General features: G+C 37.3%; 2 protein-coding genes across 3 annotated transcripts; one reads left to right on the forward strand and one right to left on the reverse strand.

Annotated features, from left to right (window-relative positions):
- The first annotated feature begins 270 nt into the window (after positions 1–270).
- LOC139101417 (protein phosphatase 1L) lies at positions 271–2,891 on the forward strand. Of its 2 annotated transcripts, none has more exons than XM_070654550.1 (8): positions 271–501; positions 607–852; positions 999–1,196; positions 1,270–1,560; positions 1,670–1,829; positions 1,898–2,028; positions 2,125–2,432; positions 2,529–2,891. In XM_070654550.1, exons 2-8 carry the CDS (start codon positions 622–624, stop codon positions 2,614–2,616), a joined length of 1,407 nt encoding a protein of 468 aa, XP_070510651.1. In that variant the 5' UTR covers positions 271–501; positions 607–621; the 3' UTR covers positions 2,617–2,891. The 2 variants fall into 2 exon arrangements, with proteins under 2 accessions (XP_070510651.1, XP_070510650.1); XM_070654549.1 differs by having other exon boundaries at positions 271–473.
- Positions 2,892–3,167: 276 nt separating this feature from the next.
- LOC139101416 (brefeldin A-inhibited guanine nucleotide-exchange protein 1-like) lies at positions 3,168–11,171 on the reverse strand. The gene is made up of 13 exons (XM_070654548.1): positions 10,965–11,171; positions 10,586–10,888; positions 9,137–10,479; positions 8,587–9,027; positions 8,176–8,453; positions 7,678–8,052; positions 7,085–7,586; positions 6,711–7,006; positions 6,406–6,578; positions 6,056–6,276; positions 5,759–5,962; positions 5,060–5,640; positions 3,168–4,992 (listed from the first exon to the last, which is right to left on the reverse strand). Exons 2-13 carry the CDS (start codon positions 10,710–10,712, stop codon positions 4,446–4,448), a joined length of 5,088 nt encoding a protein of 1,695 aa, XP_070510649.1. The 5' UTR covers positions 10,713–10,888; positions 10,965–11,171; the 3' UTR covers positions 3,168–4,445.
- Between the last annotated feature and the right edge of the window lie 705 nt (positions 11,172–11,876).

Genomic DNA, 11,876 nt, shown 5'->3' on the forward strand with positions numbered 1-11,876 from the left:
GCTTTATACTCTTCCGCCGACACATTAATTTGATTGAATGTGCTACAAAATACGAAATTAGCTAAATTTCAGTCATCAAGCTGTAATTATATAATATTTTATATACAATTTAAATTGCGATTTTTTCGGTATAAACACATCGCACACGCAAAGAAGACGAAATTCAACGTTACAAAAAAAACTCTTGGATAAACCATATTTGTAATACTACTATATTGCCGGCGTAGACAAAACTCTATAGTCTATAGTCGCCCTCCCACGGTAAGGAGAAAGAACCTGAAGAACTGCCATTGCTTGCATTGCTTACATCATGCTTGTGCAGATTCATAACCGTTCTGTTTGGAGTGGTATAAAGAAAAAGCTTGACACTAATTGGAAAAATCAATTCCGACGACTGGCCACTAATTCAAAGGCAATTCCAAAACTGTTAAAATATTATGGACGACGAGTTTGAGGATCGAATTTTGTATCAGGTGAAGAAATAATACTGCGTAAAAAAAGGTTAAAAAAAAGAATCAAACTCTATTTAGTGTTGTACTTTAAAAATAAAACCACATTTTTAAATTATTTATATAAACCGTTTAAAAATATAATTTTTGTCTGCAGACGTATGTATCGCACATGAAGCTCATGTCCAAGTTTAGCGTGAGCATTCCTACAGGATTAAATGTTGGGATTAACGCTTCCTTGGGCCACCTGTACAGGATTATGCGATTTTATGTTTTGAAGCCAGAAGTGCTGATATGTGGCGTGATTTTGGCAATTATTTTGTTTTACATACAAGCAGTGGATATCTGGAGTAGAGCATTCTTAGGAAAAATTCAGTATACTTTGGGACGTACTACATCAAAGGTGCTAATAAATTTTAAGAGCACGTTATATTAAATGCATAACATTTTATTTTAAACAGTTTTGATTAATTTATTGAAAATCTAGTTTAAATACAAAAACCAATCTTGGTATAAAAACGTAAAAACTAACCAAACCTTACTTTCTAGGTGTCTACATTTAAATTTTTAGTTAATAATACAGCAAATGTTGGAACAAAACATAGTTGGGAATTAAAACAAGATCACATTGCTGCTTATGCAGTGCAAGGACATAGAGCTCGGATGGAAGATCGTTTTGTGGTGAATGATGACATGAATAATACTGGAGTTTCTTTATTTGCAATATTTGATGGCCATGGTGGCGAGGTATTTAATTAATTATTTATTATACTTTATTTATATATTACTAAAATAAAAATACACATCTTTTTTTTTCTAGCTTGCAGCAAATTATGCTCGCGATAAACTTATCTCTAATATTAATAAAAAAGTTATTGAATTAAAAAATTTGTTGGCTGGCAAAACGACAACTAGAAATGAATTATTTTTAAAAGAGACAGAAAAAAAGACAGATGATGACAAAAAAGATGAACAACTTCCAGAACGAAAAAAATCTTTTCGAAAAACTGCCAGTACATCCTTAACAGATGATTGCATAAAGAAAGCTATCGAAGTAACTGATCCAGAATTATTAAATAAACTGGAAAGCATAACGCCGATTACGAGAGAGGTAGAAACATAATAGAACATTTTACATATGTAAAAGAAATTTGAATAGAAGTTTTAAAAAGTTTATAAAATATTGCTTGTTTTTGGGCGCTACTTTTGTTTACTTACAGGTCAGACCTTGTAGACTAAACGAGAAGCAAGTACCTAAAGTAAACCTGATGAATTACATTGAAGGGAAAAAGATTAACTATGGCAAGCTTTTAACAGATGAAGTTCTAGCAGTGGATAGATTAATAATCGAAACGGCTAAGAAAAATATGGATGTGGCTGGTACATTTTTGTGCTTACCTGACTCCCGATTTCTTATACCAAAACATAATATTATTTTTTTATTTTAGGTACAACTGCTTTAATTGCGCTTTTGGAAGATAATAAATTGATTGTAGCAAATGTTGGAGATTCTAGAGGAGTAATGTGTGATGAAAGGGGCAACGCTATTCCTTTATCTTTCGATCACAAACCTCAACAAGTATCTGTCGTTTTTGCATTTATTTTATATTATTTTAATGTAAATTAACAATAAAGGAAAAGATCCTATTAATATTTATTCATAAATTGTTTTTAGGAAAGAGAGAAAAGAAGAATAAATAAAGCTGGTGGGTTGGTAACTTTTGATGGTGTATGGAGAGTCGCTGGCATATTAGCGACTTCTCGTGCATTGGGAGATTATCCTTTGAAAGATAAAAAGCTAGTAATTGCTGATCCGGATATTTTAACATTTGATTTGAGTGACCACAACCCTATGTTCATAATATTAGCGTCTGATGGCCTATGGGATACGTTTTCAAATGAAGAAGCAGTGGCTTTTATCAAAGAACGTATCAATGAACCACATTTTGGTGCAAAAAGTATTACGTTAGAGAGTTTCTACAGGTATAATTTTTGATCTTGTAAAATTCAGATATACATGTAATACATAAAACAGATGGGAATGTTTAATATAATTGTTCTTTTCCATATTTTTTATAGAGGATCTGCAGATAATATCACAGTTGTTGTGATTAATTTGAAAGATCGAAAGGTCAGCATATCAAAGACTAAGAAGAGCCAGTTATAATATTAGAAATAAATTTGTTTTTTCACTTTAAAGTTGCAAAAGTCTAGTCATAAAATGAATATAACTTGTTGCAGTTAAGAATTTATTGCCAAACCATATAATGTATATAAAATATTTAGGTAATTGTATAGATAACGGGCCTACTCTCCGATCTTTAAATTTTGCACACGCGTAGATTTTGTCCTGTAAAAAAACTTACGAAATACATTATATATATATACACTATAGGTGTGTCATTTTAATGTGTTTAATAAAAAAAACTATTGAACTACTTATTTAAATGTTTATTTTATTAAGTTAAAATATGAAAATTTCAACAAAAAATATATTTGAAAAATGTCCGGGTTTCAAATAAAAAAATCCGGGGTTTTCGAGTTTTTTTTCCGGGTTTAATAATTTTACAGATGACAACCCTACATACAACGAATGTATTCGCATACTCCGCGGGCCTCTATGTTCTACCATGAAATGTATTAATTTATTCCCGCTAAACATGTGACCTGGTAAAAAGCAGGAGAGAGGATAGAATCTTGTGACCAGAAAATATGAACTTTGCTTATCGGGTTTTATTTTATTTAAATAATATCTCGAACGACGTCACACAAAATTGTTATTTATGTATAAGTTATTTAAGCGTTATATCATTTTGTTTCGACACAATGATACATATGCAATGATTCTAATGTCGATGACAACATCGTTTTCCGAATGTTTTAGGAAATCATCTACGTATTGACAATTGTTCGTCCCTCTCTTTCATTCATATACACACATTCTCTCTCTTTTGCTCCCCTCATTTCCTCCTTCTATGAAATTATATAAAGACTATCATTCTGCAACATGAAACTATCCAATCGCTATTTATAATGTATACATATCTCACGGCTTCTCAGGACTTGTGTAAATCCGAGAGAGTCCTCTCTTTTCCTCTCTTTCAATATTTTTTTTTTTATAACTCCATTTAAGTTTAAGTAAAATGACGTGAAAAGAAAAGCTAACAATTAAATGAATCAGCGATTGACAAAACTCGTATTTTCTCGATTAAAATTGTCAGATCTTCAAAGTCAGACCTCATTATAAATAAATGAGCAGCTAGTGATTTCCTCAAGACATTTTTAAACAGGAAAGTAAAATAAAATAATCTACACAAACACCTATCAAAAATTGAAATCTTATACTCGAGTTTTGATTGAATAAGGATTGCCAATTCCCAATTTCCCGTTCACATTGTCAGTGTATACGTAACTCCCGTTATATTACACAACGCGTGTACACATAACGTTAAATTTTGTTTGCGTACAATCCAATGATTTCTGCGATACCAACACGTGCATAAGTATGTGCATTCTTTTCACGCATTTAATGCTAAACGTGGGATATGACCAGAACATTATTCGTATTAATAATTAATACAAATAAAATGTTAATCGGTAAAACACTATTCAATTATATTAAAAATTTGTATTAATAATATATTATCACAATACGCTCAAATTACCGTAGCATATAATAAAGTTTGAGTCACATTTAGACGTTAAGTACGCTACGTGTATATAAAGTGATGGCAAATCAGTGCGTCAATTTTAATGTAAAATAACGCGAAAAATCTAAGTGCATTTAATGCAGTATACAAGTTTAAACGGAAATCGTTGGATCGTATGTAAATTATTTAACATAAGCCAAAGTATCTAACTGCACGCTTTACATTTAATTACAATTCCTATTGCCAGGACGAAGAGAGTAAACGACATCGTTTCTCTTGCGGCAATTCAGTCGACTCCGTGTTCAAAACAATCCCCGAATACCTATCGCTACTCGCCGGCCCGCCACTACTGTTGTGTGATTCTGAAAACTGGCCCGATCCTGAGGAAAAATCTGCGTAATACCGACCTGAGTTCGGGCTTAAGATCAAAGCACATAACTTCGCAAAGAGAAGGATAACAGGTGGAGGCGTGGACCGCAAAACGATTATCGCTCATCTTGAGAATCCGCGTAAGCAATAGCAACAGAATCGGAGTCCAAGCGTCACGGTGGGCCTCGTTGGCAAGCGCTAGAAAATATTCCAAAGCCTCGCATGCTACTTCAACCAGTCGCGCCTCGACCTTTGACCAGTCAGCGCGATGCGCCTCGTCGCTGTACATTTTAAAAAGAATACGTAACGCACACGCAAGCGATTGCGTCTCCTGCTTTAACAGATTCGGTTTCATATTGCCACGAAAACTGGCCTTCCACAAAACATTGCGCTGCTCGTGATCCGAATTAAAACTCTTAGCAAACCGATGTGATCGCAACAAACATTCAACTAACTGCAAGAGATGATTAGTTGTTAGGGCACAATACATTCCTTGTTCTTCTTTCTGCTGATCAGCACCGGCTCTAAAAATCACCAAATTAATTGTATATTATTAAATAAAAAATAATTGACATAGCAAAGAATACTTACTTTACAAGTTCCGACGATTTGCCGTTCAACATGTCAGCCTGCGCGAGCGCAAGATTCTCTTGATCCTCTTTGCGCGAAGTTGCTGGATAAAAAACGATATTATCGATGGTCTGTATTAACTCAAGCTGAACTACACATTTTATTTGCAATGCAGAGAACAGCTTCGTTTTCGGCAAAATCTCGGTGTTCAAACTCTGTGCGCTATTGCTTCTTTTCAGAATACCAACGTGAAGACCATCAGATTCGCCAGTGATCACGTCGAGATCAGATTCCTTGTTCTGTGAATGCGGCTTCCACGTGAGCAACGCGGACGGTAGAGTGCTCTCGAAAATATCCAGAACACATCGACAAGTCTTCTCCCAGGTTTGTTCGTCGAATTTAATACCATTGCTGATGACTAAATTTTCCAGACAATTTGTACCTGATCGTGCTAACTGTTCGTTGTCCTGCTGGACGCACCAGAGAAGCTGGAAATAAAGCTGCTCCAGTAACAAAGGACCCAAAGTATCGTAAAACTGCGAGAATACATCCACAATGGCATATAGCGCATGATTACACGTTGTTGTCATCCATTCAGCTTTCTACAATTTAATAAATCGTTTATGTGTAAAACTTCGCTCGCGAATCTAGATGTTCAGATACTTAATAAAAAAATACAAATTTTTGTCTTTCTTTTTTTATGTTTAAAATTGTACAAACCTCTGTATGCTGTTCGGGCAACTTCATGTTATCAAAGATCCTAAAAAGAACTTGGAAAAGATCTTTCCACCAATGAGGCTTGAAGGACGCTCCATGGGTTTTTACGACGTCAAAAAGCACAGTCAGTGCGCGCGTTCTAACATCCAACTTACATCTACTCACAACGCAGGATAATTCAAACAGCAGCGGGAACCACCCTCTCACCTAAAAAAAAAAAAAAAAAAAAAAGAAAAGAAAAAAAGGAAAGAATGTAAAATAAATCAGTGAAAAATAAATGAGTAAAGACAATGGTGGTACCCAGGCTCGGTCTTCTTCGGAAACCATTCCACTGTCGTCCATCATACCCTCGGCAAACAGATTAGGATTCGCATCAATGTAAGAAGCACAAGAACGTATTAATCGAATTGCCTCCATACTAGTATCTGGGAAAGAAGCGTTGCACGCAAACTCGCTCAGACATTTAACGGCATCTTGGAAAGAATCTACCATGATACTGAAGTCGTCTGCATACAACTCGTCTATAATACACAAATTATATAATAACATTATTAGAATTAACATAATACATTTAAAATATATCCTAATATAAAAAAAAAAAAAAATTGGTGTTAACAATAAAATCGCATTTATTATTGCCTCTTACTTACTAATAATCTTGCCGGTCATAGAAAAGGCCAATTCGACAACGGATTCGTCACGATCACTAGCTGCATGGTGAAAGACGCTGAAAATGTTCTTCCAACCAGATCTAATATTCGGTGCTTGCGAATGAACAATTTGCGCTACGCACCTCACAACCATATCTCGAATCACAGGAGATCTAAATTATATTGAATTAACGTAATCAAAGACGTTTAATACATAAATACACGTTACACATAACAAATGTCGGATTATAATATAATTAAACTACAAAAAAAAAAGCATAATTAAAAAAACTAAATTATATTACCTATTCTTTTTCATGATGTGCTCGAATGGCCTTAAGAAATCTTTTTGGAATCTGAAATTGGCAAACTCGCCTTTCTCGATAAACTTAGTGGCCAGCTGTCTCAATGAATCCACTGCAAAAAATGCGATATCTTGTCGCGGACTGCATCCTACTCTATCAAAATGATCGCCGAGGACTTGCCAAATCCTCGACCATTGCAGCCTAATACGACCCATATTGTAGTACGAAATCTCGACAATCTTCGTAAGAGAGAACATACGCGGTTGTGTAGGGTGTGCCAGTTCCTCGAGAGATACCTGAAAATTATTATTGTTATTCATTATACAGTCTTATATTATATTATAATCGTTGATTTAATTAAAAAAAAAAAAGACCTGGCAGAGAGCTTTGACGAATTCAACAATAGCATCACCGTCGAGTCTCGTCGAGCCGGTAAAGATACGATCAACGGCCACTACAACGCTCTGCGAGCTGGTTTCGCCAATAGACTCCTTTACGCTGGGGTCCAATGAGCTTAAATTAAGATTGTTGCTCTGGTGCGAACTGCCAGAGTGCGTAAGATTACCAAAGTTCGCTAATGGCGAGGGGAAATGCGGTTTTGATGGTGGCCCCAGCAATTGTGGCCGCACTCCTGTACCTATTAGTTGTGCCAACTCCAATTGAGAGATGCATTTGACGACATCGAGCCACGAGCTGCCTAGGTAATTGCCATCAGTGTGAGCTACTGTAATAAGAGTTTTAATAGTATCGATGTTTTTCGCCTTCATTTCAGTAATAGGAGAGTTTGCTGTTAACAAAGTGAATCTCGCTAAAGCTTGCACATAGGCATCGCGTTCGAGGCTCATATGAAAGATGCAGGCGATACGAATAGCACACCTAAAATATGAAATATAATAATATAAAATAAAGAAAAGCATAAATTGTAAATTGTTTCCTCCATTTTTCTACATAAAAAATGTTTTCTCACCTAATACCATCCAAACAGAGTGACGCAATTTCTGGATCGTCACAATCTTGAAGTCCAACGCTAAATGCAGCGAGAAATGGTGTCCAGGCCATTTTGAACATCGGACGTACATGCTCTAAATGTTTCGCTGTGGTGAATGGTGCTTGAACATGACTAACAGATTCCATCAAATTCTTTGCCGCCGTAGAAATCACTTCCATTTCCATGTTCCATAATAATCGTCGCTTCTTTTCACTAGATATCAACTGTTTGCCAGTAAGCCGACTGTTATTAGGATTCGATTTCATTTTAATCTCATTGCCAGCAATCTCATCGTAAATCCTAGATAAATATTCTTCAGGAAGATCCTCATTGTCACTGATGCGTCGATTAAGTCTGATAAATAAGAATACAAATTTACTTTTCACATTTATAGTTAAAGAAATTAATTTAGTATCAAAAACAATAAAAATATAAAACATTTTAATTTAATTAACTTTAAAAAAATAATTTACGTACTTAATGTATTGTTCTTTGGTCATTTTATTTTTAACCTGCGGCGAGTGCAAATCAGTGGTCAACATTATGATTGAAAACCCGAGAACGTAGGCTGTATCTGCACTCGTAAAAAGACCATTGTTAGGATTACATTCGCAGTAACGACTGGCGAATTTTTCCATTAATCGATCGATCTTCTGTGCTTCGCCGGGCAGTCGAAAACCCTCTAGGAAATACCTGAGTGCAGTTACCAGATCGCGTTCAGCAAAATTCATTTGATCGATGTAATGATACATGACCTAAACAAATAATATAATAAAATCAATTATTTAAATAAATTATCAAAATAATTATATCATTAAAACTTATCAAATGTTTTAGAATATCTATTAGTTGGTTTATTTATTATTTCAAATATTTTCTTCTCATTACCTGATTATGATTATGATCGCCTAAAAAGTCCCCGATTGCGGTTTTGTCCAGTCGTTCGTCTAAATGCAACCACCTGGCCACATCCTCTGGCAAAGTACCGAGCAGTCCTTGTTCCTGCAAGTACTGCACACCCTTGCCAGGTTTTCGACTAAAGATCTCTATACCAGTCTCCCACACTTCCTTTTGTTGTTTTTGTACTTCATACTGCTCTGGAGAATCTGGAACCTCCTTGTTACCAGTCAGACTAGAATTAGCCGACGAAAGACTGCCAGCGCTACCATAACGTGGCAGTGGAGTCTCCGGTGTTGTATCCGACGGATCTGACAATGGCTGTTGATCCGCTGGCACGCTAGGATTTACGTAAAGATCCCGACTCCATTCCACCATACACTTCAGAATAGATACAAGGCACTCTAGACCACGTATGCGCATGGATTTTTCCTGCAAAAGTAAGATACTAATATTAGGAACAAAACTATTACTCGCTTAAAAAAAAATTTTCCGTAACGAATACTACATTTATTCTATCATTTATCTTTTTTTAACATACCTGATTTGGCGATGCACCTAACTCCAAAGCTTGACGACCCTGAGCGATCTTAGACAGATCATTGACAAGCCTTTCAAAAAGATTTGCTGCCGAAAGATCGCAATCGTAGTTAACATAAATATCGACGACGCTCTGAGCATCCGCACAGATCCTCGTAAGTGCGTGTATCACCATCCACTTATGCTCAAAGGAGCTGCTAGAGGTCTCGAGAATATTCATAAAGATCTCCTTAAAAAATACCTCAATTTGCATCTTAAGATGCATCTTAAAACGTGCGAGAAGCGCCAGGAACAGCGCCAATGACAGCTCGAACACTTCTGGCACTGAAGACACACCGTTTTTCGACAGTGCAACGCACAAGTACTGTTTAATGGCGATAACAAACATTTCATTAGAACGTAATACGGGACCAGCATTTTGCAAAATTCCCAGAAGTAATTGAAGCGACAGGATCTTAGAACGGAGCTCGTGTGATCTTGGATCAGGAGTACCATCCGGCAGCGGTTTCATAGAAAGCTTGCAGAGAGCTCGAAATACCAAAAATGCATCTTTTTGCAGCACATGTGTGAATTTGGCAGTTACCATGTTATCGTTCTCGGCGGTTACCTCATCACCATTATCCTCTGGACTACCGTTCTCCAAACTTACTTCTTCTTCCAATGGCACTACAGATTTTACTACATCATCAAGAATACTCTTGACAATTATATGAGAATCAACTGTATCATTATTCAAAGTATTTTCCGGACTTTGGTCAGTTTCAACTTCGCCATTTGGTATAACAGGAACTTCTTGCTGATGATCTCCATCAATCTTAACATTTTCTTCTTCTGCTTGAGTCTCCATTCGTGCAAAAATCACATTGATCATCTGTGTGAGAGTTGCACGAGCTGTTGTCTGATTTACCAAATTACGTGATGCCAGGTAAACATTGTAAACTGTACGAATTGTCAACAGCACTGTGCCTTCGTGTACTTCCACATGCTGGCTTGTCATTACAGTTAGCAGAGCTTTAATAATCTGCAGCTGTACACCTTCATCAGTCTGTGGACCGGTAAAACAACCACAGATTGTCTCGACAATGCGTACAATCAGCAACTTGTTAGGTTCTGTTGAATCTGGCACATTGCCAGTAAGATGACCATAAGCAATTAATTTTTGCAAGCAGTCTAATGCTGTGACCACAATACGTGGTGACTTGCTCTGACATGCTAACTCAAATGGTAAAAAATACTTCTCAGCAGTAATAACATTTGAGTCACTCTTGGGCTGTGGCAGGGCATTCGAAGTAACCTCTTCACCTTGCACAGCTGGCACATCTTTGATCTCATTTCGTAGGTCCTCTGTGATAATAAAAAAAAAAAAGTAATCAATAAATTTAACTAGTAACTACTACAGCTATTAGCAATATATAATGAAATGTGTACTGTTTAAAAGCTTTCTTTTTACCAAGAGCAGACTCGCAGGACTTCCTAAGCTGGGAGAGATGAGATCTTTTGACATCTCGATCGGCCAGAATCTTTTCCAATGCTCGAACGATAAACATTTCTCTAGTCTTGGAGTTATTTTGCATCATCACCTCACTCCCCACGCGGCAACTCGAGGTCCACGTTCGTTCAATGCTCGTTTTTCAATGTATCAAAACATTAAACCAGCCCAAAGAATGGCAATACATGTGACTACGTTGCAGTTGGCTGCCGGCCAACATCTTTCACGACGTTCTCTATTACAACGTAACCCTTTCTCGCGAATCTGAGAATATTACGCACAAGAAGTGAGCAGATTTAAGCAAGATCGAGGAAAATTCCGTAGCTATAAAATCACTTACCTAAGTGATAAGACGACAGCCACATTGAGATTTTTTTAGAATGATATTCCAGAAAAAGACTAATCGAAACCACGAATTGTCGGTCTCCTCGAGAACGACGTTACTCTGCCAATGGATTTCCAACAGAACTCAAAGGAGAATAAACGATGATTGAGATAAACCGACCCTCGCGCTGACAGCCACCGGAATGTGGCGGCGGTCGTGGCGGATGACAAGTACGCAGTGTGACAACTGTCGAACGTCCCTACTCCCTGTCACCATACGCCAGAGAGCCCAACTCGGAATCGCGGCTTCCACGCGTACAGATGTAGAGACTCGTCCGTGTGAAGCCAGCGCTTCGGCTGCCGTCGGATAGAAGAAAAGGCCACAGCTATACCCTGTCTGTCCTACTCTTTCGCGGCGTCGCCGGCAGTTATCGCAGATCCGCGAAGCCTTTTCTCGCTTCGAATATTTTATAATTTAAGTCAGACATTATTAAATTATAAAATATTCGAAGCGAGAAAAGTCTTCGCGGATCTGCGATAACTGCCGGCGACGCCGCGAAAGAGTAGAACAGACAGGGTATAGCTCTGGCCTTTTCTTTTATCCGACGGCAGCCGAAGCGCTGGCTTCACACGGACGAGTTTCTGTATCTGTCGCGTGGAAGCCGCGATTCCGAGTTCGGTTCTCTGCGCGGCGCATTTTCCCTCAGTTCTCGGTGACCGGTGCTCTGCGAAACATCTACGCGCGCGCTTCGTGTGAGATTCAACGCACCCCACGCCAAGATAATGTACGCTAGCCGCAGTCGCAGCACCACGAACGCCACTTCTGACGGTAAGTATACATGCACATGTATACGATACATACATCTACAGTTTGTTCTTAAAAATAATTAAATGTAAAATAATTTATCATAGAAGCAAATGGCGCGCT

The sequence above is a fragment of the Cardiocondyla obscurior genome, linkage group LG03 (genome assembly GCF_019399895.1).
Source record: "Cardiocondyla obscurior isolate alpha-2009 linkage group LG03, Cobs3.1, whole genome shotgun sequence".
In the NCBI taxonomy this organism is placed as follows: domain Eukaryota; kingdom Metazoa; phylum Arthropoda; class Insecta; order Hymenoptera; family Formicidae; genus Cardiocondyla; species Cardiocondyla obscurior.